Source organism: Chelmon rostratus, chromosome 4, assembly GCF_017976325.1.
Source record: "Chelmon rostratus isolate fCheRos1 chromosome 4, fCheRos1.pri, whole genome shotgun sequence".
Lineage (NCBI taxonomy): Eukaryota > Metazoa > Chordata > Actinopteri > Chaetodontiformes > Chaetodontidae > Chelmon > Chelmon rostratus.
In genome coordinates, this window is record NC_055661.1 from 17,762,908 (window position 1) to 17,790,312 (window position 27,405).

General features: G+C 43.4%; 1 protein-coding gene across 1 annotated transcript in view; it reads right to left on the reverse strand.

The window, feature by feature from the left end:
• insrb (insulin receptor b) overlaps positions 1 to 27,405 on the reverse strand; it is an 85,946-nt gene that overhangs the window by 14,375 nt on the left and 44,166 nt on the right. The window contains exons 3-12 of the mRNA XM_041935606.1: positions 12,084 to 12,292; positions 11,832 to 11,965; positions 5,305 to 5,444; positions 4,959 to 5,103; positions 4,653 to 4,867; positions 3,672 to 3,798; positions 2,628 to 2,878; positions 2,110 to 2,277; positions 1,821 to 2,019; positions 212 to 350 (exon numbers count right to left, since the gene is read on the reverse strand). Of these exons, the coding sequence (XP_041791540.1) occupies positions 212 to 350; positions 1,821 to 2,019; positions 2,110 to 2,277; positions 2,628 to 2,878; positions 3,672 to 3,798; positions 4,653 to 4,867; positions 4,959 to 5,103; positions 5,305 to 5,444; positions 11,832 to 11,965; positions 12,084 to 12,292 (1,727 nt within the window). The remainder of the gene's footprint in view (positions 1 to 211; positions 351 to 1,820; positions 2,020 to 2,109; positions 2,278 to 2,627; positions 2,879 to 3,671; positions 3,799 to 4,652; positions 4,868 to 4,958; positions 5,104 to 5,304; positions 5,445 to 11,831; positions 11,966 to 12,083; positions 12,293 to 27,405) is intronic.

Consider the following 27,405-nt stretch of genomic DNA (forward strand, 5'->3'; position numbering starts at 1 on the left):
GAAATTTGCAGATGTGGGAATACGTTACTGACTGTTTTCACTTTCACTTCTGCTGATTTTGAGCAACAAGTAAAATAGATCAGTATGCATTTTCTTAATTCACGTGTCCTTCTAATAACTGGAAATCTAGGATGGTGAACAACGTGGACAAGAGAATTATATACGAAAATAAATAATCTGTATGGTACACAAAATATAAAGTGTTTGAGACCTTGGATCCCTCCTTGTCCTCGTCTTCATCTTCCGGGGTAGCTGTGGTGGAGCCAAATGGCAGACTCGGGGCTGTGGTGAGGAGGAAAGAGGTTTGGGTGGCGTTTGCTACTCCCACTGAGCGTCTCCGACGAGATGGTCTGAGGAAACAGCGCAATGGGAGGAACAGTTAGCAAAAGTTAGGTCAAATGTTGCTGAAAACCTGGAGGAAGAAATTGGCATTGGCATGAATCTGACAATAATGACCCTCAGGTAAGCAGGTAATAAATGTTCAACACTTAAGTCAGGAGCATTTCATGTGAATTAGACTCTCGCATGGCAGATGGACCAGTCATGTTGAGAAGGCCAGTGAGGACCTTTGCTCACGCTAACCTTTACAGTGTGTAGCAAGTCTCACTGCATGACATTTATCCACAAATACCACCTACTGCCCTGCTGGAAGAGCTACCAGCCCTCACCACTGGATGGTGCCAATGAGAGAGACCACTTGACTCTCAAGTTATGAGTGTAAACCCACCACAAAGACCACAACTTAAACCAAGAGATAGGAGACGTGCAGTGCACCTCTGCCTATGAATTAACAAACTGTCTTCCTTCCTTCCAAGATCACTGACTAAGTGTCATTGAGTGGTGCGTTTACCCCAAGCGGCTCTAGTAAAGCCTTTCTCTGCTTCACTGTACAGGAAGTATAGGACTGAGTTTATGTCGAACCAACCTCAGGAAGGAGAAAAATACAAAGCTTCCTGCGTCCCTTTGCGTGATGGAAAAAAGAGAGCACGAGGAGTTCTTCGTGCACTTCAGTGTGTGGCGCTGACCTTGGCCAACAGCATGGGTTCAAAATGCAGCTGAGGTGTGTGTGTGTTTGTGTGTGTCCGAATGGCAGTCTGCATGACTGCACCCCTGACTGGCATGAATGATAATGGGCACAGTAATCACTCCCCTAGGGAAGCTGAGGGAGAGACTGTGGGTGTTTGTGTGTGTGTCAGGGGAGAGGGTAGGGGCACCGGGGCCCAGACAATCAGCACCTCCCACCCTAAGCCCCCCACATTAGTGTCCTGTACAAAAACAAGGGTCTACATAAATGACACGTACACACACACACACACGAGACAGACAGAGTTGGCACAGAGCCGTTCTGAGACGGACATCATGGTGGCTTGGACAAAGGAGGAGTGATAGAGGGGCTCCAGTGCTGCTGCTGCACTGCCACAAACAGCAGCTAACAAAGCAAGAAGCTCTTCTCGGTGCTACGCTTGATGTAACACTAAAGTACTGAATTGTGAGACTGAGACTGAGACCAAACTGTTGTACAGTGAGTGACTTTATTGTGGCAACTATGATAAGACAGAAGCTTAAAGTTTGCCTGAGCATGTTTAAATTGTTGTCTTGTAAATCTGTATGAAGCATTTACAACATAAAGATGAGGCTTGGTGGTGGTGGGAGTGTTTAATTTAAATCTATATCCAACTCAACTCAAAATGGCTGATGACAAAAGATGAATTAAAAATGTATTGTTGTACTATTACTGTTCCTCTGAAACACTGGTGCATCTCTGATCAGTTTGGAAACAGTATCCAGATGTGATGGTCACTTAAATCGGGGATGTGTACCTGCTCTCAAAGACTTCATTGTGGAGGTAGTTCTCAAAGGTCTTGCGGTACTCTATCTCCTCCTGCTCCTTCTTCAGCTGGTTGTCTGTCTTGGGGCAGGCACAGCACCTTCCCCCTGAGGTGGGCTCATCCGTGTGGTTCCACTTCTGCTCATCCTCGCTGTCCAGGTGGGTCGGGGTACGAGACGGCAGCTTCATTCCTGCGCCGGAGAAAAAGGTGTGAGGGTAGCTGATGTGTTTGTAAACAGTCATGTGGGCAGACTTGGAAGTGGCAACATGCGGATACTAACCTTGTAGGCAGTAGTCAAACTTGTAGAGGTCGCTGTCCTCAGGCTGCTTACGACAGATGACCCGGTAATGAGTGATGTTGCCATTGGGACTGGTGGGAGGCTTCCACTTCAGGATGATCTGAGAGGAGGAGTTGGAGGAGGAGATGGGGTCCAGAGGCACAGAGGGCTCTGAGGGTGATGGAAGAAGACAGTGAAATAATAATCAGGACTGCATTGGTATTGTATGACCATAGGCAGCTTAAGTGACTTAACTCCAGTGTGAAAAATCGCAGCCAGAAAGACTGAATTTAGGCATAAGTGTTTGTTTACATAAAACTCTACAGGCTACCTTTAAGGCAAGAGAGTCAAAAGTCCAAAAATTATGATTCTGTATATCATTTCTTCATCACCCAGTTGTAAAGTCAGATATTCTTTGCAGTCAGCTGAACAGTCTCCATGAAAAATCCCACATCCAAAACAAAAACATATTTTCCCAATGTGTGTGGGTTTTTTTTTTTTTTTTTAGTAGTGTAACTCACTGGAGGCACTGGTGCGGACGTAGATGATCTCGCTCTTGGCTCCATGAACCTGGTGCTCGTCAGACGCAGACAGTTGAGTTTTGATCATAATGGCGTACTGGGTCCAGGGCTTCAATGGTCGGATCAGGTGCCCCGGGTTCTCTGCCTTCTTGCTGTCCGTGGAACGGGATGGAGGATCAACATCAGCAATTGCCCAGCTGTTTGAGCCACACGCGTCCTGTCCATCAAACTCTGTCACATTTTTATATGGCCTGCAGCAGATGGAAAGAGATCAGAAACAAATGGATCAACAGGTGCAAATGAAGTGGGAAATGTATCAGTGTAGCTCATGTAGCAAGGTAAGGCAATGCAAGGCAGTCTTGATTTAATATAGCACATTTTTGAGGGTGGGAGCTGACAAAGTGATTTAAATACTCGAGTAATGTGATGGTTTTTGTGTGAGGACTCTGACTGGAGCCTTCCTACTGTTTGTTTTGTTAATGCAGCAAAGAGAGCGTTTAAGTAATCTAACCTGGTTGAGATGAATGCATGAACCAGCTTGTCAGAGTCAACTTGAGATATAAACCCTCTAACTTTTGATATGTTGTCTGAAGGATTAAAAAACATCCTGGTTAAGTTAATGACATGACTTTTAAAGCTGAGTACAAAATAGCTCAATGTAACAGAGGACAGCTGTGTGTCATCAGCGTATGAATGATAAGATATGTGCCAATTAAAAAGCAATGGTCCTAGAATTCACCCTTGTGGAACCCCTGAGAAAAAAAAATAGTTTCAGCGGATTTAAAGCCACTGAGAAACATAAGTCCTATTATTGATGTAACAGGAAAACCAGTTAAGAACAGGACCCATTCGACCAACTGAATATTGTTATCTCGCGATTAAAATATCATGACTGACAGTATCAAAGGTAACAATGTCATCAAGTAAGGCCAATCCCCACGGCTGTTCATTTAGACGAACTGCTATGATTTTATTTTATCATCAACTCTGGTATGTTTTGTGCCATTATATGGAAAAACCCTATGATTTTTGTCAGATACTTACGCCTCTTTGTAGAGAACCATAAAGCCCAGCAGGTCTCTAAAGTCTAAGGGCCAGAAGGGCTCCCACTTCAACATAATCATATTTGATGTGGTCTTGATAACGGTGAATTTCAGCAGCTTGGTCTCACCTAAGTGATAAAACAGACACATCAGCACAGGTCTTTGGCAAAAGAGATAGAAGAAGAAATAAGCAGCATTTCTACAAAAAACATATCTTTGCTTTGTTTCATAAATGGTGTGTCAAAACATGAAGCTAAAACTTCCAAAGCACATCATATAGAATAAGGATGTCCTGAGGAGTTTTGTTCCTCCTTGACCTCATTTGAGTCCTTTAATAATGGGCTATGTGTCTGTAATGTAGACTCTTGGAAGATTAGCCAATGAGCTAAAAGAGATCCGCATAAATCAAATCAAAATGTTGAGTGTCTGCCTGTATGAAGTCCAATCTGATATTTCTATTTAAATTTTTTTAAACACAAAATGTAGCTGCACAATGTGTGTTTAGCCTAAAGAAAGCCTATATTAAAACAAGTAAAACCAAATCCATGTGGATACATTTGACAGCTAAAATGTTCTGCATTAATAAAACAAGTACAAGCTGCAACAAAACCTTTCTTTTCAGTTTTTCTATTGGTTTTAGTTTCATATACATTCTTGCAGTATTGTGCATACATCGCCTGAAGGAAGGCTTGCTGTCTATAGATACAGTATTTTATTTCATTCAACACTGAGCTGCTAATATTTGTTCAAGCCACTCTGCAGTTCCTTTACTGACAATATTGCACTCCCAAGCCTAAACAGCAAAGAGAAGAAATGTTAAGATGGCTAAAAACAAAATGAAAAGTAACGGGAAAATATTTTTCTATTCGATTAAAAACAATTATAATTACTGTAAATGTTGGACTGCAAGCACAAAAAAATCTAGAGCAGATTTAGAACAATCAAGCACATCTTAAACCAAAAGTAACTGTGGTTCTCTTACAGGAGGCTTGGTCCCCGTTGGTGCGTACAGCGATGTCATTCTTTTGGTTGCGCTCCTTGGTTCCCGTTACCTCCTCCATCTTTCTGATTTCGGACATGCAAAGTTTGGAGTTGTAGTGGAAGAACGTACGACCACGCTGGATGGTCAGGTTGTGTTTGGACCAATCCCACAGCTCACGCAGGTTCTGGTTGTCCAGCGCGTAGAAGGCGTGGACACTAAGAGATAGATGGGGGACAGATACAGAAATTAAATGCAATGTAGGATACTCTGTTTATTTAAATGTATATACCTGGAGGGAAGACTTACTCTCCCTCAAGATGCTCCCCCCTAATGATGCGTAATTTACGGAGGAAGGAGAGGGAGACCAGGGCGTAGGCTCTGCGAACAGTCAGGTAGCCCGTGATCTCCTCAATCTGGCCCAAACTGGCCTCCAATTCAGCTGCAATGTTATCTGCAAGAAAACAGACATATGGTCAGACAAACACACATTTGAATGTACATGTGGACAGACACTGTATGGTTAGAAGTCCTGGTAAAGAGAGAAACACAGACTGAGAAACATGAGCAATGAGGGGGGAGGGAGGCAGACATAGTGCGAGAACCAGAGCCTCTACAGGAGGCCCAGCAGGAGGTGAGGTGTAACAGTACTCACTCCCTCCTCGAATCTTGATGATCATGTTGCCATGGAGAACAGTGCAGCCTCTCAAAGCCTGGGCTGAAGTTACAGAGTCAATCGTCTTATTTCCCACACACAGTTTGGGACACAGGCCTGCACATGGCGAACAGGTCAGCCTACACAGAGAGAGAGAGACATGCACCAAGATTAGGACCATCAACACAACATAAACATCCTATTGAATGAGGCGTGGGGTGTGTGTCTCGCATAAGAAAAACAATCTGTGTGTCATTGCGTCGTTTAATGCAGTAATAACTGGTTGATATGCTGAGCAGAAAACCTTATTGACACAGATCAATGCAGAGGAGCAAGGACATGTGTTTAATCAAAAAGGGATTACTGTGCTTGATATAGTCAGCTGCTATCGAGCTGTTGCAATGTCCACGAGAGCCATCAATTGATGTCACAATCCTTTCTAACATGCCAAGCTAAGTGTCATGACACTTGTAGACGTCACAGTAATATTGCAGAGCAACGCCTTATGTGGAGGCAAACAACAAACTTATTTTTTTCTTTTTTTTTGCAGACAGGAGAAGAAAAAATGCCATGAATTTGTCTGTGCGCAGATATCAGACGTGGAATGGAGCAGGATTGAATGGTATGAGGCAGGAATGCTCAGAGACATACTGGTGTGGCGTGGGTTGGGTCTGAGGATGACATGGCATTTTCAAACAACAAGGCTGAATCTGTTCAGTGGAATTCAACTGATATACATTTGTTCTACCCTCCAGACTCTATACTGGTATTTATATGGAGGCAGCTATCTGGCACAATATTTGAGCTTGTGATGTGCTCACTCTTGTTTTGTTCTGATGTCAACCTTCTAGATAAAGCAAACATAATAAATATTCTTATTAAAAGCACGCCCTTTGACTTTGACGTAACTAAATATCTAATTAATGTTTTTTAACAACCAAAGCAGTAGTCGGATGTATGAAATTTATGCCAAAACAACTAACTTTAGAGTGACAACACTGCTTAAATATCAACAATAGTGAATGTACGCTTTCTTAAACCGATAAGCTCAAATGAGAGACAATCAAACTGACAAGTCAATGAATGAGCTCATGTAGTCAGAGGTGAATTTATACTATTCTCTCAATTAATCTGATACATCCCATAATGAATCCATAGGCCTTTAGGAGTGGAATTAGATCAGGCAATCTCTCATCCACATTTGAGCCTCCTTCATTTTTATTAGCACTGGGGGATAGAGGAGAGAGTCGTCTCATCCTTTGCCTCAATTACTTCTGTCGCATATACAGCACACACACGCGCCAATGCATGCACAGAGCATAATCACACACAACAAAAACAACACGACTGAAACTCCAGCTGCAGTTGCCAACAGACATTCCTCTGTTTCTCCTTCTCTGTCAGCTCCAGGAGAGGCGTCCTCTCCCTGCAAACATGTGCTGGGGCACGTAATCACATATACACACATACACTGAGCAGCGAGGCCTTGATAATGCTGCCTTTCAGGATATTCATTCACAAAAGGCGGCCCTTGTCTAGCGAGCAACCGGGTACATGCCACACAGAGAAAGGGGACCCGACGATTCATTCACAAATGAGCACCTTTTTTTTTTTTTTTTGAAGCACTCTCAATAAAACATAATCCCACTTCCAGCCATGACATCACTAACCACAAAGGTAAAGTCTGCCTTAGACATTAATGGTTTTTTTTTTCTTTTTTTTTTGATTGGTCAGCTACCTCAACCTTCAACTCATTGCACCTAACAAAACTGATTTATAGCTTAGGGTGGCCATGTAAAACAGGACAACAACAACAACAACAAACGAGAGGAGGGCAGAGGATGACACTGGCTCACTTGGATTGATTTTGAAACCGTCCAATCAGGGTTTCAGAACTCAAAGTAGAGGAGACAATGACATCAAACAGCAGCCTTAACAGGCACCTTTTTTAAAGCAGCCCCTGTGCCCGGGGAACAGCTAACAAAGGATGCTGTTGTTCACTGCGGGGACCATGCAAGCTCTGCATGAACTGCCATTTGTAAGCTCACCCTGATTTAATTCTATGTTTATGCAACTCTTATTATAATCCCCCTCTCCAGGAAGCGCGCGCGCACACACACAGACACACAGACACAGACACAGACACACACACTCACACACACTCACACACACTCACACACACACACACACACACACACACAGTCTTACCCAAATCATGCCCCTTCTTTCCCCCTAGGCAGCCAGGCCGTGCTATAGACACCATTCACCATAGTGACATGAAACACTGAGTCCCAGGGGTGCTGTTTTGTCCATGTCTAGCTTTTCCTACTCACCCTGAGAGAGCCAAATGACCCATTACACACCTGGCTTCTCCTAGTTTCCATCTTATCAAGCTCTTAATAATTTACATCTATCAGAGGCCAAATCATTGTTTCCCCTCTATGACTTGTGAGTGAGTGGAAACATACTGTAACGATCTCTGCAAAACAACAGTGAGAAGAACAGCTCAGGGATATTTTGTGTGTCTCTCGCTCTTTCTCCCACATGGAAAATCGTATATTCATCTCCTCAAAAGTAATGCTCTAGTTGCAGTGTAGAAAGAGAGAATGTTTTGGGTCGTTGTACTGAAAAACACAGACACACAGGCAGACAGGCTGGGTCCAATGGCAGCTCTTAAAGGGACAGTGTTTATCTGTCCGGCTGAACTCTGTGACTCAGGCTCCAGGGTCTGCTAGAGCCATCGAGAAGAGAGGCCGCAGCTGACGCTCGGGTTTGGTTTCGGGCCCAGGAGTGGCGGAACCAGACCAAGTGCACTCACACACAAACACACACTGCTGTACTACTGTGCTGTTACAGTGTCCAGGAAAGATGAGCAAACTCTTTTCAGTTCAATGTTAGTGATGGCTGAATATCACGAGAGTATAGCTACCTGTCTGTAGAGACAGAAGAAGACACAGAGAAATCATACAGACATGAAGGATACAGCATGCATGCTTAAAACACAACACTGATTCAGAAGTTGTGACGCTGTGTAAAACATAAACAAAACAGAATGTGATAATTTACTAATCTTTTTTGACATATACTCAATTGAAAACAGTACAAAGTCAATATATTTAACGTTTTACCACATCAGCTTCACTGAAATGTGTAAATATCTGCTTATTTTGAATTTGATGCAGCAACACGTTTCATAGAAGTTGGGACAAGAGCAACAAAAGACTTGGAAAGTTGTGGAATTCTCCAAAAACACCTGTTTGGAACATTCCACAGGTAAACAGGTTGATTGGTAACAGGTGATTGGGACAGGATGGAGCGACGTTCGCCACTTTGTGAACACATGATCGTATAAAGGATATCACTACATGGGCTCAGGAAATCCGATGTCAGTGAACACTGTTTGTTTGTAAAGGCTGAATTCTGTTTTTATTTACATTTAAATTTTCCAATTTTCCTGGAAGTGGGGATGTATATGCAAAAAACATGTTTTACAATGATTTGCTTCAAAAACATCTGAAACTGTTGACTTGTTTCTGTGTTTCAGAATTAGAAAGTTTTGATCTCATTGTGTTGCTTTTCTGTTGTTGTACGTGCACTAAGAACTTCACATACTAAACACTGAGAATAACATTATAGATGCAAACATTTGCATAATACTATTGAAGAGCGCCAAAGAGAGGAAGGATTTTACTAACCAACAGTTTATTGGCATCACAGTAAAACCATCATGCAAACTTTTGGGTCTTCTTTTTCCCTTCTCTGGAAGTCCTCACTGGTTGGTGTGTGTGTGTGTGTGTATGCATAATGTGTGTCGTCTGCCTGACTGTCTGGGCGTGTGTGTCTGTCTGGGTGTAGCTTCTGTCAGGCTAAGCCACCGTGATGACGCTTGTTCTAGCTAGAACCAAACCATAGCAGCAAAACAGACACACAGAGGCCCTGATGTTGCAACAGATGAATGGAAAAAAAAAGCCTTTTTCCACATAATGTGTGCACATATACATCTATACGCAAGCGCGCACATAAACACACAGACACACACGCCAAGGATGCCATTCTGCCTTATGCCTCAGGGTGCATGACTGAGACTTAAAGCAATGTTCTTTTCTGTCTAAGCACCTGATAATCCCTGCAGGCTGGCAGCATGCAAGGGAAAGTCAATCTCTCTCTTACACATGCACACACACACACGCACACGCGTGCACACACACAAGGTGCTTTGGGAGAAAGTCATGTAGGGTTGAGATATCCTTACCATTTCTACTGTGTGTGCTATAGCTCTGTGCACTTGAGTGTGTTTTATTTACCTAATAAACATACCTATATATACATAAACACTCTCTCTATCTGGACACAGTGGACATTTCCCCCAGCCTGCACCTGGAAAAAGTAACCCGACCAAACACTTTACTGGGAACGGGCTAATGCAGTCACAAACACGTTCTGCACACACAAGCACTCAAACGCAAGTACGCGCAGGCACATACACATATATACACGCACATGCAGGTATGCAGGTATACCAGAAACACACAAACACCATTAATCATCCAGCCACCTGTGGCTTCAGGCGATGCAGACATGTCCAGCACACAACCTGCTCAAACTCAGAGAAATACACCTCTCTGTGCTTCTTTTTCACTCACTGTCTGCCTTTCTTCCTTCTCCGCACCCCATTAATGTTTTTATGTCTTTACACCAACAAAAAGTGGTCGCAGTGAAGCCTTCTGTCATAGCTTAAATACACAAGACGACTGCTTCTTGGTATGCGACTTGCCATTTGATAATGTTTTTAAATGAACTGGCAGCTCCCTCTACCTTGCCACAAACAGACAACAGGAGCATTACATCCATCACGTTTCTGAAAATGTTTTATCCTCATTGCCTAAACTCATGTATGTGTTTTGAAAGCATGCAAACAGCAGCGGTTTCAAAACACATACTTGGCCTAAAAACAAATACGTGTCCTCCTCATTTAGCAACAGCTACTGACGCTAAATGAGGCAGCCAGTGATGTTCCTCTGCCCCCGTTTAGTACAAATAAGAATGCTGAATAAGGTCGCGCCCTCGCTTGTTGCACATGCAGACAAAGCTGTGTGCTAAACAGGACCAGGTGAGGTCCAGACAGCTTTCTGGGGTTGCTTTTACATTCTAGGCACCCGGCTGACGCTTTTATCGGGAGCAGTTTGCAATAAGATAACAGGTTCAGTGTGCTTGAGGACAAATGTCTTTTGCAGGGATGTCGACCTTTGATCTTTTACCTGTGTGACATACTTATCTTAAATACCAAGCTATACTGCTACAACAGAGGGCCTATATGCCCAAAGCATTCTTCATGCAGTCATAAACGTAAGTGTCCCGGTCAGTGCAAATGCTTGTTACCCTAAATAGGTTTAAAGACAACCACCAAATCCTCACTAGCAATCAACAATTCTAATTTCCTAGTATTTCACATGAAATAATCTCATGTGAACAACTCAACCAGACTAGGTAAACAGGTGTCAGGCAGACTGTAAAGTTGAGCCCACTGAATGATCTTTACAATAGGAAAATAGTTGGCTATAAAGGGTGCATTAAGACCCAGGCACATTATTTCACTCCAGTGCACCTTTGTACACTGTTTCCAAAATAACCAACACTTTAGCATCATTAGAAACGTTGCTCCATGCTGCTAAAAAGTGATTTTTGTTTGCAACACCAACTTCATCTTAAGTAACTGATGTTTATGCACTTAATCTCCATATAAAAATGCTGCAAATGCTGTGGACAATTATTTGTTCCTTTATGTCAGTTTGGTAAGGCTTTGACTCGATGCAGCTGTGTAATCACTGAGAAGAGAATGTGATGGAGGCTGTGAAACCACCGGGGACTCATTTGTGGCAAATGAGATTAGAGGACTTATTTGCATATGAAATTATGTAGTCTCATGCCTGTATGGCAACTTTGCATTTGATGCTACTGAGTAACTCATCATACCAATATTAAGTGACAGAGTTATCAACTTTTGTTTACTCATATGGTATGCTGCTTATTTTGTGTTGCATACAACTACAGTTTGACCTGAAATCAGAATTCTATTGGAGTTCTACATATATATGCCTTAAGAGAACGTTCGCTCTCTGATGTCTGTTCTAAATTTTGCATATTTACTTTTCTGAATAGAGATTAACAGAAAATATAACCAAATTTATATCAATATATCCCTGCTTACTTTTGAGGCAAACAAAGAAGCAGGTGATGTTTTGCCTTTTTCAGTGTCTCTACATCATTTGCTGCTTCTCCACAGATGAGAGGACACGTTCCATAGTGGAGAAAAGGCACCTTTTTGTTTGATCAACTTCCAAACACCATCATCTCTTGTGTGGAAATGTTATTGAGTGTGTTGAGTGACCACAATCCACCTGGACTGTGGGATGTTTTGTTGTGGGTGACGGTCACTTTTCCAATCATGTAATGATGGCCACCATCAATAACACAGCAGTGTTTACGGTGGCATTAAAGGTGCGGGTGTGTGAGAGCGTCAGACGTACGTAGTGGAGTTGATAGTGGTGTATCCAGAAGGACACTCTGGAATACAGGCCCCGTTATGAATGACGTATTCGTAGCAGCCCAACTCCCGGTCCTGGTTCAACTTCTTAGTCTGCTTACACTGGTTGTGGAGCTCCTGAATTTAAAAAGAAGAAGAACACATGTGTATGTATGTTTACACCAGTGTATGACAGTTTCTACATTTGTGCCAAATATTACATGCATTAACCTTAAGAATTCGAGTTATTACGAACCTGGCAAAAGGAGAAGCTGACGCAGCGCCAGCCCCTGAAGACGTAGTATCCAGGAGGACACTTGTCCACACAGGTATTCCCATGCTGGAGGTTCCTGCAGGCCACACAGCTGCTTGCATTACCTGGTTCAGAACAGCCGCCCAGGCACTGGTCATGGCAGCACTGGCCCTGGAGGCTACATGCACCATGCTTACAGTTGTCCAAGCACACTGAGGAAAAAGCAGAAGGAGAGGAGAAAATGGAAAGAGGGGGTTAATATCAGTTTTGATACATGTTTTCTTTTGGCCCCCACTAGGACCACCATTAAGACTGTGTTTATGACCACTGCTTTTTAAATGGCACTTGGAAATGAGTGGGAGAGCAATGGGACTTATCCAAAGTTCACAAAAACACACAAATACCCTGCAGAAGCACAGGAAAACAAAAAAAACAAAACAAAAAACACCAAATATAAACAGCACAGGGCTGCATGTAGGCAGGGATATTTCTCTGTTCCAGTCCCTCTGTCTAGCATTTGACGGCTCGCAAAACATTAAAACAAGAAGGGGCGGAGAGAGCAAAACCCTGCGGCTAAAATGGCCACCAAGTGGTGGTTTGCTCTGATCTGAGTGCAGCGAGGGAACCACATGCATGTTTGGTGTGTAAGTACACACACATGAACATGGCTGCATGAACTATAAACAGGTGTTCTCAGCTAGGCCTTGTGGCTCTTTGTTGCCTTTTTAATGAGCAGTTAGTGTGGTCACTGAAAGAGAAAATGGGAATGATGTACTGCCATCAGAGGGAATACAAACCTTCTGAAAACTGCAAACCTTTGACCCTCGCAAAAAGATCAGAAGTAAAAAATAAGAAAGCACAGACACATCTGTGATTTCCTTGCTGGGTGACAGATTGCTGACTCTATACTCAATATACACATATGTATGTGCCTGAGCCCCTGTACATTAACAAAGCATGAAGCTATCCAGTCAGACATGCTGTGCTGGTAAAGAAGAGCTGTATCAACAAGGTGAACACATGTTACAGTTGCATGACCTCCAATCTGTGTTCTGTGGTTATGTTATACTAAAATATCACTTCTGACCCAAGAGGTTGGCCGAACATGTCAACTTAATTTGCACAAAAGCACACAATTAGACAAACACTAATTAACATTCGAGAACACAATCAGACAAGCTCCAGCTATAATTTGCATGCAAACATGCAATTGGACAACCACTGATTGCCCACCTAGCATCCACAAGGGAGTGAGTGTCCACAATTTACGCCTAATGGCCAACAGCGGCGGTCTGCAGCACCGTGGAATAAACCTTAATTGCTAATAGGCTCAACATTATATGTCACTGGCTCGTGTCAAGTTTCATTTGACCTATTGGGAAATGGCATTTGGTGATAGAGACTGATTGTCAATTGTGATTGGATTAGCAGCCAGGTTTGACCTGTGCCCTGTAATGATCTAATAAACTAGCCGTTACTGCCTTGTCTGAGGGCCAGTAGAGACTCATTAGAGCTCACCTCATACCAGGCACTGACCGTTTCACCAGCTGCATGTACTGACGGGGTGCAAACAGGAAAGGAAATCACAATAAGCCATTAGTTAGTAGGGTTAACAGAGAAGTAGGGTTACAGCGGTTTCACAGTATACCACGGTGTGAGAACTGTTATCATTCCATGTACGTTTGTTTATCTACAGTATTGAATTCTATTTTAGTGTTATTAAAAAAAATCAAGTTCATATCAAGTTTCATGTCTATCAGGCCATAATATTTTGTGAATTATAATAAAGCATTTGTTCAGGCAAAAAAATGTTCTGTTTTCCACTCCTTTTCATTGGGTCATTGCAACTGATAATAATAACAATAATAGTCTTACAATAGTGCAATATTATCAGAGGTGGTTATTGTACCGTGAAAATCTCCCATCGTTGCACCTTAGCTGTGAATTCATTTCATTCTAGCATCCACTCTGGCAGGTAAACAACATCAGCCAGATGTCTTAAGTGAAATACTAGTGCAGTGGCATCACTGAAAAGGCTAAAAACACCAAAAACGATCAGTGTTTCAAACATCTAATCCTTCCATTTACTTAAGAATTAACTTGAGAAAACAGAAGAATATCTGGGCCACAACTGACCTCCGACTGGGTTTCCTGTCCATGACCCCGAGTGTTAAATCACCGTCTCTCACCATGTTTCTCACTATACTGTCAGCTTTGATATAATGTGCTAAATGAACCAAGAGAGCGTTGGGGCGAGAAGCAGATCTAGGTCAAATAACAAGCTACAAACAATTAATAAGATTATATGACCCTGTTTTGGGTCCCTTACAGGTGAAAATACAACATCAAGGAAAGGAGATTCTGCATTAGAGAGTATTTTGATGAACTTCCGGGATATTCCAGTTATCCTTACTATAAACAAAGCTAAAATCGCAAAGATGGACTGTTGTCATGCTTCCCTAGCAGCTATAAAACTGGAAAAAAGAATGTTTAGACCAGTGCACCCCACTGTTAGCTTAAAAGTGCAATGGGGGCACTATATGCCAGCCTTCGTGGGATGCCACCTCTGTGAGGACATCACATGAGCTCTCACTGCCAAGGATACAGCTAGGACCCCCCCTGAATGGGAGGGCTGCCCATTGTGCTGCCTGAGTAAAAGCAGAGGACAGACAGGGTTGTGGCAGGGGGAGAGGAGGGGTGGGATAATAAGGTTAAAGGAAAGAACAATGACGAAAGGGACAGTGGGTCAAAACCATGGAGAAGGAGAATGAGTAATGTGGAAAAAACATAATCTCCGACCTTCAGCAGTAGTTCATGCAGGGGTCCCTCCTTTACATTTTCTTTACTATGAGCCAATAAACCCACCACAGCACACAGTCGTCTCTGACCCAGAGAGAAAAATGCATAGCTCTTCTCCAGCCCTCCCCCCTCTCGTCTGTCTGCTGTGTGTGTACATGCTGTGACCACGGCATCACATAACAGAGCAGGGAGGGCTGAGACAGCTCGCAGATCCAGCTCCAGCCGAGGATCCATGCCAGAGTGTCGCTCCAGCCTCAGATCCACCCTCAGCTTCAGCCAATGTGTTTGCTGACTGGGGGAGGCAGCCATTCAATGGCCTCTTCCATGTCGGGGAGGAGAGACGCCCAGGGTTAACCCTGGCCTTGCTGGGGCAGACAGGGGGCAGACGCAGCCAAGTAGCCAGCATGCCAGGGAAGACAAATTTACTGCTGCTGCTGCTTTGGGTGAATTAGGACGAGCCTGAGAATGGAGATGGGCCAAAAACAGAGACAGGTGGAGCTCAATGCACTACCCTGGCTTTTTATTTTATCTTTCTGTTATTTTCTTTATTGATCTGAGGTATATTTACCCTTTTCCTCTCCTGCTTCCATCTGATCCCAGCACAGCGGTCTCAGCAGGGAGTAGCACAACACCACTACTGCAGCAGCATTATTCCCCATTCTGCTCACGCTAGCACGGGGCTACACAAGCTAGCTGCTATGCCAAACATGCTCCAGTCAGCTCACTCATTCATTCATCCCCTCCTCCTCCACTGTCCTCTTCCCTATCCCTCCTATTCGACACAGCCTCACCCTGCCCTGCACCACTATCTATCTCTCTATCTGCCTGCCTTTCTAGGCCATTCGGCCCCTCCCACTTTCATTCATACAACGCCTTGTTTTGTTTTCATGCTGGCTGGATGGGGGGGGTGGAGGGATGGAGGCATGGATGGAGGGATGATTTCACTCATGCTTCAACAACAAGAGGAGGAGGAGGAGGAGGAGCAGGCAGTTGCATCCTGGAGAGCTTATCTCTCATTAAGCTGAACACACACACGTAAACCTTACTGTGTCATTCAGTAATTTGCAAGCCGCTTCCCTACGCATACACACACACAGAGTTCCAGTAAGGGTTTTAAATGCAAGGCCTGATCAAAGGTGTGTTGTGTTTACCTTTCATTTGGCCACAGCAGTAAAGAGCCCTGGCTGCTCAGTCCCCAGGGAAGGAACATGGTAGAAGCTGGGCAGCCAATAGCGTGCAGCCACACACGGCAACACTTCCTGCTCTTAACACATAAAACCTCCCCTTTAATTGGCAGTGTTGTCTACAGGCGAAGTGCTGGGAACAATAACAAACACGTTTTTACCCCAGAGCCATTTACTCAGGAGAACACATGCACGCACACACTCCTCTACCCTCTCCCTCTCTCTCTCTCTCACACACACACACACACACACACACACACACACACACACACACACACACACACAGGCGCTGGATTCACGTTTACTATATTTGGCCACGGTGGGAGTCCTAAGCTTCAAAAGCTTTGCTATAAATGCTTCGAGTGATCTGATGTAAGACATTCGCCCTGAGACGGTAAATGGGGTGGGGGTGGGAAGTGGAGAAGTGTAAACAAAAACACACTGTTTGCTGGGAGGGAGAGAGTGACACAGTCATCAGAAGCGTCAATATACATGCAAGAAAGCACACACATAGACAAATACAAATACACACTAAACTAAGGCAAAGGTCTGTTTGCGCTCACTGTGATGGAGAGTAACAGAGGAGTGTGTGTGTGTGGGGGGGGGGGGTAAAAGGTGACAAAATCTGGCAAATAATCCTCAAAGGAGGTTAAAAGATATGTTCTGTCATTACCTATCTGTATTCAAAGTCCCTTCCCATTATTATAAGACTGACTCATTCTATAACTTGCTTTGTGGCCAAAGTAAGAACTGCTGGTTGTGTGATTATCATACTCTAAAAGACCATTACCCATACGAAGGTATTCAAGAGCCAAATAAAACTAGAGAATGCAATTTCTGAGGAAATTGCGGTGGGATTACCGGCTGGTAAAATGCAGACACGGAGCCGCATTGCTGGGTGGACAGCCGGGAGCTAAAAACTGCATTGCATGAAAAGCTGGGAGCTAGACTGTATTGTTTCACTTATAGCTGGGAGCTGAACAGTATCGATGGATAAATGGCTGGGAAATAAACTGCATTGCTGTCTTAACTTTGTATGAAGGGGAAGCTGAAGGAATAAAAAGAGTTGGAGTAATAGTGGGCAAAATACAGTATACTGTGCTTTGGTGTATTAATCTGGTAAAATTATTAATTAATTAAAAGTAGTGAGATGAGCAAGAATCCTCAGTGGTAATTCTGGAGTTCACCATCCTTAGGTTTATCATTTCATCTCCTGCTATTTTACATAAATATTTGATGTCATATCTTTTACTTTTTTAATGGATGTGAGCCTTTTTGATAGTATAAAACAGTGCAAACTGGCAGCATTTGGACAGAAAGATTAAGACTTTGTGAGTTATTACACTACACTTTTACTGCAGTACAATTAACAGTAATTTATTTTATATATATTTACATGTTCTTTTGAATGTGTGCATTTTTTTCCAACCTGTATTAAAGGATGAAAGGATAAGTAAACAGTGATGCTCCTCCTTTACCTCTGCAACAGTCACTCCCTCTCCGGGTTACTGACACACAGATAAAGAGCCACCATTATGTAAGCAACTTTTCAAACACAGGAACCTGAGGGGTGTCTATGACTTTACTCATGCATACTTGCAAATATCAAGATATTTCACTGCGCTTACAAAACTGCAAGGGGCAGCTGATCTGATGAGAAAAGGAAGTTGACAAATATGGTAAAGCCAAAAGATTCCACCTTTAGTGCAAACCTGGAAGACACGTGCGAGCCCCGATGGTATGTGCAGTGAGTTAAAAATGACCTAATTTGATTCATTCTTGTTTACACTACAGCTGTTGGGTAGTTATCAGATGTCTTTTATTGAGATCCGCCTCAAACATCCAGTTAGGATGTTGAGCATCCCAACGGCAATATAAATGCGACAGTTCAGCATGCGATTCTCTACGAGGTTTCCTAGGAACCAGATTGTGCCATGTGGTGACAAAAATAAAAAGTTCTTGGAAACTGCTGCCCATCACGCTTTCCTCAGAAGTGGCTCTGTGTATCAATAATAACAATAAATCAAGTAAATACAGAGACAACAGTCCTGAATAACAGCATAACCACACTTCCTCCCATTCCATCAGCTCTATTTATATAATCCTGCGGAGCTGTCACCAAGACAATGACAACCATGACACTCTGTGGTGTGTCTTTACAGAGTGTGTGTGACTCACACGCAGAAGCCTGAATCCAAGACGGTAAATGTTTGGACAAGACATTTCTGCATGTCCACAAGGTCTTATGCAGACCAGCTTTGTGCAGGGACTCATCTCAACACACTCATCACTCAATAATGAGACTGGGTGGTTTACAATGCCAAGATGTTTATTGCTCTGTTTCACGTCACTGGGCCAAAATGGCTTTATCGACCACATCGTATATTGCAGGTGGCCACACGCAGGCGGGCCGTTTATGTCGGACGGTTCACTGTGTCTTGAAGCAGAATGTTGCTTGGTTCACGATGGATGTAATTAAAGCATCAATTTCACAAGAACCTCCAGTATTAAGTAGAAATTCTTCTTAAAAAATTAAGTGACATCCAGGGAGGGAAAAGGCTCCATTTTTTCAGAGTATCTGTGTGTCCTATTGACTAAATGACCCAGACTAAATTGGGTTACTGATGGTTGGAATTGGCTGAAAAAGAACAGGGCTCGTCTCCCTCACACACACAAACACACGCTGTTCATGTGGCAACCTCTATTTAGTGTTGCTCCTTGTTGGTGTTGCACTGACGAAGGTTTACTCCAAACTAGCAAACCTCCCTGACCCACACACTCAGTGACTGTGGTGAAAACGTCATGCTTGTGGACATATTGACGAAAAAATGATGCAGGACGCAGCAGGATTATAATTCAATTCCATTTTTGGCGTTTTGCATGCCACAAATTACATTATAACTCATAAACATATATCACACCGTGGAGGTTTTTTTTCTCTGTAACACACCATCACACCCCTTCCACACACATCTACCTACCTGCCTCAACATGTCTACTTGTTCACTTACATAAACAGCACTCTGTCAATCCTATTCAACAAGGCTCTAACATATACACAATCTAAAATGGAATATTCTATATTACTGCCAACAGTCATTAAAATTACAGGACTTCATCACTTTGTCGTGCTACATTTAAAAAGAGACTGATGCCACAACAAGCCAAGACATTTCTGACTTCACTGTCTCACAACCCAAACCAGAAGTGTTTGAATCACAAGCAACTTTCTCTGATCTCTTTCCTGCTGCTCCTGTTCAGTCAAATCAGTCTGTGCAAGAGCAGAAAAAATTATTTTATACGTAAGGTTAGCTCTTTGCTCTAGCAATGAATAGTGTCAATGTAGGGTCAACAGGCAACAGACATGTAGACAAACAAGATGAAAGGGTGAATCTGGCTTAATGAGCATTGTTTTACTCTCTCCTTTGTCTGTCTGTTCATTGATTTCCTTGTCTGTGTCTTCCTGTGTGCTGGCCAGCTCTGCTGGCCCATCTTGTTGCCATGGAGATGAGTCCAGACATAGACTGTCTGCAGTAATTAGCTGCATGCTCCCAACAGGCATTTTCTTAGATTCCCCTCTAGTCATCATTTGTGTCTTGTCTTTTCATCGTAAAAGCCACACTCTGTCTGTCCCTTTAAGCTCTGCACTCTCCTCTCCTCTCGACTTCTTCCCCTCTGTTGTCTCCTCCTCTTCTCCTCTTGACCCGCCTCTGCCCGTTTCCCTTGTCTCCCTGTCCTGCCCAGCCGTGGTGTCTAGCCCCAGGTGACAAATCTGCTCCTCCAGAAAGCCACAGCCACTAGATCTCATTACAGACGCTCAGGATGCAGCTACAATCAATACGTCCCACCGATGGTCCTCATAGCCACTCCCTTACTCTTCTCCAAAAGATCCATCGTTACAGCCGTCCCCACTCACCCATCCTTATCCTCCCATCCTATCCCCAGTACAGTTACATCCCTCCTCGCCTCTTCTTCTTCCCTCCTCCGTGTCACATCTGTAATTTTGTCATACCGCCACCAGCCGTAGCATTTGCTGCTGGCTGCACTTTTTCTGACATCTAGACGCAAACATGAAATACACATGCACAAACAAAGACGGGCTGGGACCACACACACACACATATTCACACATACACACACACACACACTGAGAGAGGTCCATCCGATTTTGCTGACTGGACAGTTTGGTGACAGTGGGAAGGTGATGGAGAGAGGCAGTGGGTGAACATCCATCTAGAGAGCAAGACACCTGCATCACCGTCCTCATGATTTTCCTTCACCACCAGCGGGAATCACTCATATACACACACACACCCACACATGCACCCACACATACCACAACAGAGCTGGCAGGAGGCTTTTCATAACAAAACACCCGGTCAACAAAAGGCCAGTACCACGCTCAGGCTGCTGTAAGATCCAGTGGTCACTCTTTCTGGTCTGGTCTCTAAAGACTTTGTTCATTGAGCCTGTGGTATTCCCTGAGAGACACATGCATCAAACAATGCAGACCAGATTGGGATACACAATCAGCATGAACCATTTCAGTGCAGCTGCAGGCTGACCCAAATGGTGTTTGATGGGAAACTGTGATTTCTGCTGTGGCTTACTTGTTCAGTCCCCTGCATTTTGACCAATAAACATCTTCTGTGTCTCTTAAAGTCAGTCAAACTAGAACCAGTGAACGCGCTGAACAACGTCTGCCTACTTTTCTCCCAGAGCAGTCAGCCAAAGTGAAAATAATTGAAGCGAAAAGGTCTGACGGCTCCAAACTATCCTGCAGTTCCAACTTCTACCACGTCGCAGAGGAAATTAAATGCCATAATAAATTAAATAACACTAAACACTATTTTCTTTGTCTGCAGCATTCACGCTAGAAACACACACGTAACCACAAAGAGCTGCAGACAGTGATTTGACATCTTTAACTGGGCACTCCTAAGTGCAGTTTTATGGATTGTAGTTGTGCTTAGATAAATACCCCTTCATCTGGGTAATTTAATCAGTGGCACTGAGTGGCGGTCCAGTCATGACTAAGGTGTTTTTAAGCCTTCCTTTTCTGCCTCAATGGCCCATTATCTCCTCGTATTAGCCACAGAAAGAGAGAGCGAAAAGTGAAGAGAGAACTCAAGTTGCGCTCTCTCTCCCTCTCTCTGTGTGTCCTCAGTTGGCACTGAGAAAATATTTATCAAAGGGCTGATTGTCATAGATTTCTTCTCTTTCTCCTCTCTTCTTTCCTTTCTCCATCTTTCTCCCACTCCTCTCCTCCTACCTCTACCTCTGGTTTTCTCTCTTGTCCCTGGCTCTCTCGTGTTTCAGGGGCTTTGAGTTCAGCTAGCCCCTATGACTGGGACGCATTTTTTGTTTCCTGGGATGGGGATGGTATAAACTGCTCTATTCTGCTTCTGATTGGCTATTTCTCATTGCCTTCGTTGTCTGGGTTGGTTAAGTTTAGGCATGAGGAGCGATGATTGGCTACAGTTGGGGTAAGAATATCAGGGTAACCCAATCAGAGGTAGAGTAGGGTGGCTTATTCAGGGATCAGCCATGCTAGGAAAAAAAATGAACTGAGACCGGGACGAGGACTTGGTGTTGCTGGAGATGCAGCACATTTTTAACACTCAAGTCGCATTTGTCCTGTCTTTGATTAGGTTGTGACAAGACTAGGACCAGGATTCCTTTGGATTAAAATTTAAATCATTCATTGATTAGTCCGGCCATATTGCTTTTCTTTGTTCTCATAGTAAACTGAAAATCTTTGCATTTCAGCCGTTCGTTCAACAAACCATGTGATTTTGACAGCGTCACCTTGTGATATTCAACCTGTGATTTACAATATTTCCCTGACATTTTGCTAAATATTCAATCTAATCAATCTAATCATTTAATCAAGGAAAATAATCAGCAGATTAACTGATAATGAAAACAATTGTAAGTTACAGCACTTCGTGGAATATCTTTGCTCAGAGACAGCATGAAAGGTTTTTGGAATTTGTACTGGGTTACACAAAAGTGCCATATAGGATTTGGGCGATATGACCGTATATACTGTGCAACGGTAGAGATTTTGTAATACCATTTCCACCACAGGAGCTATCCCTTAGTGTGTTTCCTATATATTCGGACAGGCTAAGTAGCAAATCAGAGCTGGATTCTTGCATCATCTCACAAATCCAGCTGCCTCGCCAGGTAATGTGATTTGGGCAGCAGGGCCACTCACCACGTTCTCATGTAGCGTGAGAGCCACAGTTGGTGGCAGTAATGTACCTCTAAGTTGGTTTGCCAACCACTGCATGAGGAGGAGAGTAACAAGAAAACATGGAGGGGGAGAGCAATATCGTAAATTCAGAGCAGGAGCCAAGTAGAGGGAGAAGAACTTTTAACTAAAATCCATCTTCTGTCAAGTGGACATGGTCTGGATTTAGAAAATCTGACACAGTATGGTTATTCAAACAATTTCTGAGACGAATTTACAGAACAATTACTGTATTGTGACATATGTCGTTACTGTGACATAAAATTACATACAGTGTACTGTGACAGAAGGTTTTGGCCACATCGGCCATCCCTACTGTTGCATAAATAAAAGAGAGGCTGATGATACAGATGTACAAGGATAGAAAAAGACAACAACAAGCATGCACAGATAGAAGAAATCAATCTTGTACAGGTACACACAAACAGAGTCTCTCAGTAACCAAAATCAAGAGATGAACCCACACACACAAGGGCACAGGCACAAGTAAACACTTTCTGACACACACTCAGGCAAAACACACACACACACACACACACACACACACACAAGTTACATGCCCCTGTGTTTCTGCAGGCTGGCCAGCTGCACTGAGCATGAGGCACAGTGTGGGGGCCAGGGAGGGATGGCTGCAGTGCAGATGCTAGCTGCCCTATTTCATATTCACAGCAAAGCACTAAGCGAAGCTATGGTACACAGGCAGGCACACACAAACACTAATACGCACACAGACATGCATTCATGCACAGAGAGTAGAGCGACTGATGGTAAGAGAATAAAAAACAACTAACAATACCACATTGCTACACATGTCAGAAGTTTCAGAACAGATGATACAGCTTCCAAATGTTGGAATATTATGAGGAGAACCAGATGACACGAACTAGTTTTCTACAGAGAAAAAAAAAAAAGGTGGCAAAAAAAATCTAATCACAGAGATATCAAAACTTGAAGCCCTCCACCTTATTTTTGTTTTGAGTCACAGAGTTAAGAACACAATGCTTTTCAAACTGTGGCCAGATGTCATTCTAAGTGCCCTCACTGCTCTTTGAATCAGACAAATCTCAGCACTCCCACCCCGCCTGTCTCCTCCCTCCATTCATATCCAGCAAGGCCTCAGGAAGGCTATTTGTTGTGGGAGGAAGGAGGGAAGCTCTCCATCATTACCAGGAGAAACAGGCTTGTCACAAGGGGTCACATACACATATGCCCTCATCTTACGTGCACAACACACCAAAAATACAGTACACAGGTCACATGTTGCAGACACGTGAAGCTCTAGTATCTTTGCCTGTGAATATTCTCATTCATCCAGGTCATTGTAAGCTTTAGGGCATTCAATCGTTCGCAACTGGACCTCGTCAATTTGTCTTAGAAGACGTTTCGCCTCTCATCCGAGCAGGCTTCATCAGTTCGTACGCAACCAGACTAGATAGGACAGCTCTAGTCCGACTAGAGCGGACTAGAGCTGTCCCCGCCTCTCATCCGAGCAGGCTTCATCAGTTCGTACGCAACCAGACTAGATAGGACAGCTCTAGTCCGACTAGAGCGGACTAGAGCTGTCCCCGCCTCTCATCCGAGCAGGCTTCATCAGTTCGTACGCAACCGTCTTCTAAGACAAATTGACGAGGTCCAGTTGCGAACGATTGAATGCCCTAAAACCTCTAGTATCTTTCTTTTGTTCTAAGACAAGCGACCCACCCTTCCTGCTCCTCGACCCCTGACCCCAAGGCTGGAGATAAACATTAAAGCTGCCAGCCCCGAATCAAACTGTACTCATGAATTATTATTACCTGTTTAAATTAAAAACACTTGCATTTTATGCACTGGACAATTCAAGTAAAATCACATGATATCTTCTTACTGTGGCCGTCTCTCCTTTTTGACTTTAATTTTACCAACACAGCAAAACAAACATCTGCAACTTCAAGATGCTAAATATGCTAAGTGTTTAACACAAATCTGGTAGCAACTACTCGTATGTTACAAGGGTTAAACGTCAAGTACACAGTGTCCTTGAGGAGCTGAAAACCCCCTCAGACATTGATGAAAATGGTTGCATTGTCTAACACATTGGCATGGGTGTCAAGGGCCAGTGGCCATGAAACATACGTGGGTTACAAAATCAAAAAATCTGGTGGTGATAATATCTTTGCCCGCATAAACAGAGTCATGGAACTGTGGTTATCAATTCAAAGTCATCCCTCACAACTTCGCTTCGAGTTGTTGAAGCCTCGGTTTGACCTCACTGAGAGCCATCTTTCCATCAGCAAAGCAGGCGGCCAAGGAAAACAGCCGAGAAGACCGGCCCAGGGGTCTCCTGGGCCGCTGTGCAGGGACTGATTATGGAGAGTGTTAGTCATAAGCAAAACAGTGTAAACTCAGATTCAGGTTCAAATGCGTTAAAGGAATTTGGGAAATTGGGAGATCTCTTGCTTCTGTTTGCTCTACTTTTCGGTCGTCCATCTATCTGATCACATGCCCTGTTCATTTCGTCCTGGAGAGGAAATGTGAATGTGTGGAGCTGGTGGGAAAATGGGTTCTGCAGGTTTTAAGGAGAACAGGTCTACAACTCTATAGATCAGAAAAACATGCAAGACAAAACAGCCTGGAATAATAAGTTGCTAAAGCTTTTTTTTTTGTTATTATCTGTTTACTGAATCTGCTCATGCAGAGGGACAATAATGAATGGGAGAAAAAGCAGCTCAATGAATTATTTGAAAAAACACCCATTCACGATTCCCAAGTCACTGTTCCTATTCTACGGCCATTTTCCAACACAAAAGAAGAAACTATCTTAAACAGGTTGGTTGACCCACGTGTAGCAATCAGGTCGCTCTACAGACGAACATCAATAATGGAATCATGTGACCAATCCTGATTAGACAAAAAGAGTTTCCAAGTTCACTTCGTTTTAGATCAAATTCTAATGCAAAGCCATTTGACCTGATCAATCACCCCAACGCTTCACATCAACAACAGGAGGAATTTCTGGCAACAAGGTGTGTGTGCTCATAAACACTGGCTACTATAATGTACAACAGTAGTATTATTATAGTTATTATTAGTTTCATTACACCTGAAAGGGAAGTGAGACTGTAAAAACTCTAAAAAAAATGATCTTGTATAAAACAACTAAAATATCACTTCCCTGTCTAAGCGCGTGTCACACAGTTCACACTGCCTTTTCTGCTCATTATTAGACAGGACTGATATGTCTGCTAGTTAGGATGATGGCTCACTGTCTGCCTGGCAGTCCACCCCTCAAACATGCCCCTGTTGTAATGCTAATGCAGCGTGCGCCGCACTAAAACCTCCCCTAATTAAAATCTTAGTTCCAATAACTGCCAGACTAAAGAGATTTGCCATAAGCACACACTATTAACTGCCGAGCAGAGAATGAAGGGAGATAATGTGTGAGTGTCCCTGCGTGTGCACTCACATGCCAGTGACGAGCATTATATATGGGATGCTTGGACTATTGCAAACTTCAGCAATCTAGCATACAAGCACACACAGATTTTATGCGTCCATGTAACAGCATCCGTAGTGAGCTGGACGGGCTGTAAACGGATGCCCTGGTCACACGCTGTGCCCTCACATGCCTAAAGAGAAGATGGGAGGAATGGAGGCTGGGGCCGATGCAGTACGTGAAAATAGAGCGCGATACGCGACAGAACCGTCGATACAGACACACGAGCGAAGTGAGCGATGGATGCGGGAAGGGGGCCAGGCAGAAGGGTGAAGCATACGGGGAGAGAGGGAGCTGAAAGGGAAAGCTAGAGAAAAGCCTCGTCGCGAGTCCAGGGTAAAGAACTCTCCGTTTCTGTCCTCATATTCCTCACTCAGTCTGATCAGTTCGCTCTGACAAACACCCCTCCCCCAGGCTTGTTTTTCTCTCCTGGTACAGGAATTCGCGGGACGTCTCCTTAAAAACAAGATTAAACGTTGGACACATCAGTCACCTAAGGAGGGCCATTAGGGATAAGAGTTACGCTACAGTTACAATTCACATCTTTATAATGTTTCACAGCATATTTTTAACAGCTTCATTTAGATGCAACGTGCGATGTTATTAATAATCATCTTTACTTTTCACAAGGATAGATGACTGAAAAACTGTGTTGTGCTATGTTTGAGTGTTTCCCAGGTTCAGCGACCACATGAGCACATCAGTGTGTGCTCTCACCTGTATTATGTACAACACACACAACATTCCTTCATTACACATCGGTATTTTGATTCTGATACCCACAGACGATGCCATGTGAACTGAAAAAATCGACTATTAGCGCTTAAAAAGAATGTGACAATAACTTAGAGAGTTTAACCAGACATTAGTGCCAACCTCAGTTTCTCACTTCTCTGTCTTTCACTGCAAGTTTCTGTCTGCAAAGTCGTTAAGTGTGAGACTGTGAGTAAGAAGGAGGAGATGCGTTTGCACTGCGAGGCCCAGAGGAGAGAAGAAAGAGTTTTTGCACATGCATAACATTTTATTCTATTGTATCTTGGACTTCATGAGAAGCAAAAGCAAGTAAGGCTCTTCACAAACTGTTCAGACAAAGTTAAGCACTGCAGCGATGGGACTGACATGCAGGTGCATCTGGCTCAACACTATCCAGAGGTAGTTGTGGTAGAAAAAGGTAAAACAGATACACTTGCATGGTCTTTTCTGATCATTAAAAAACATACAGGCTGTAATAGAACACTTTGCAGCCACAGTGACTCTCTTATCGGATACTTTACTTCTGATATATAAGCATATAGAGGTGTCTGCTGATTCTAGTTCCTAAAGGAAAACATGCACTTTTCAGATCTCGAGACAATAAAATGTGCAGCTCCACTCAAAACATGTTTGCCCCTTACAAACCAGACAACAGTACACATGGTGTACGAACTATTTCCAAGAATTCAGATGTATCAAAAAGGCAAACCACAAAATGTCTTCCGTTGGGACATAATGACACAGTGCTGCCTGCTTGACTGAACTCTGACCTATAACAAAGTGTTGTGCCTTTGGGTGTTTTGCAGCTATAACTGATTTGATCCTCCACCCTCAGGTATAAAGTCTTAAATTTGATAATAA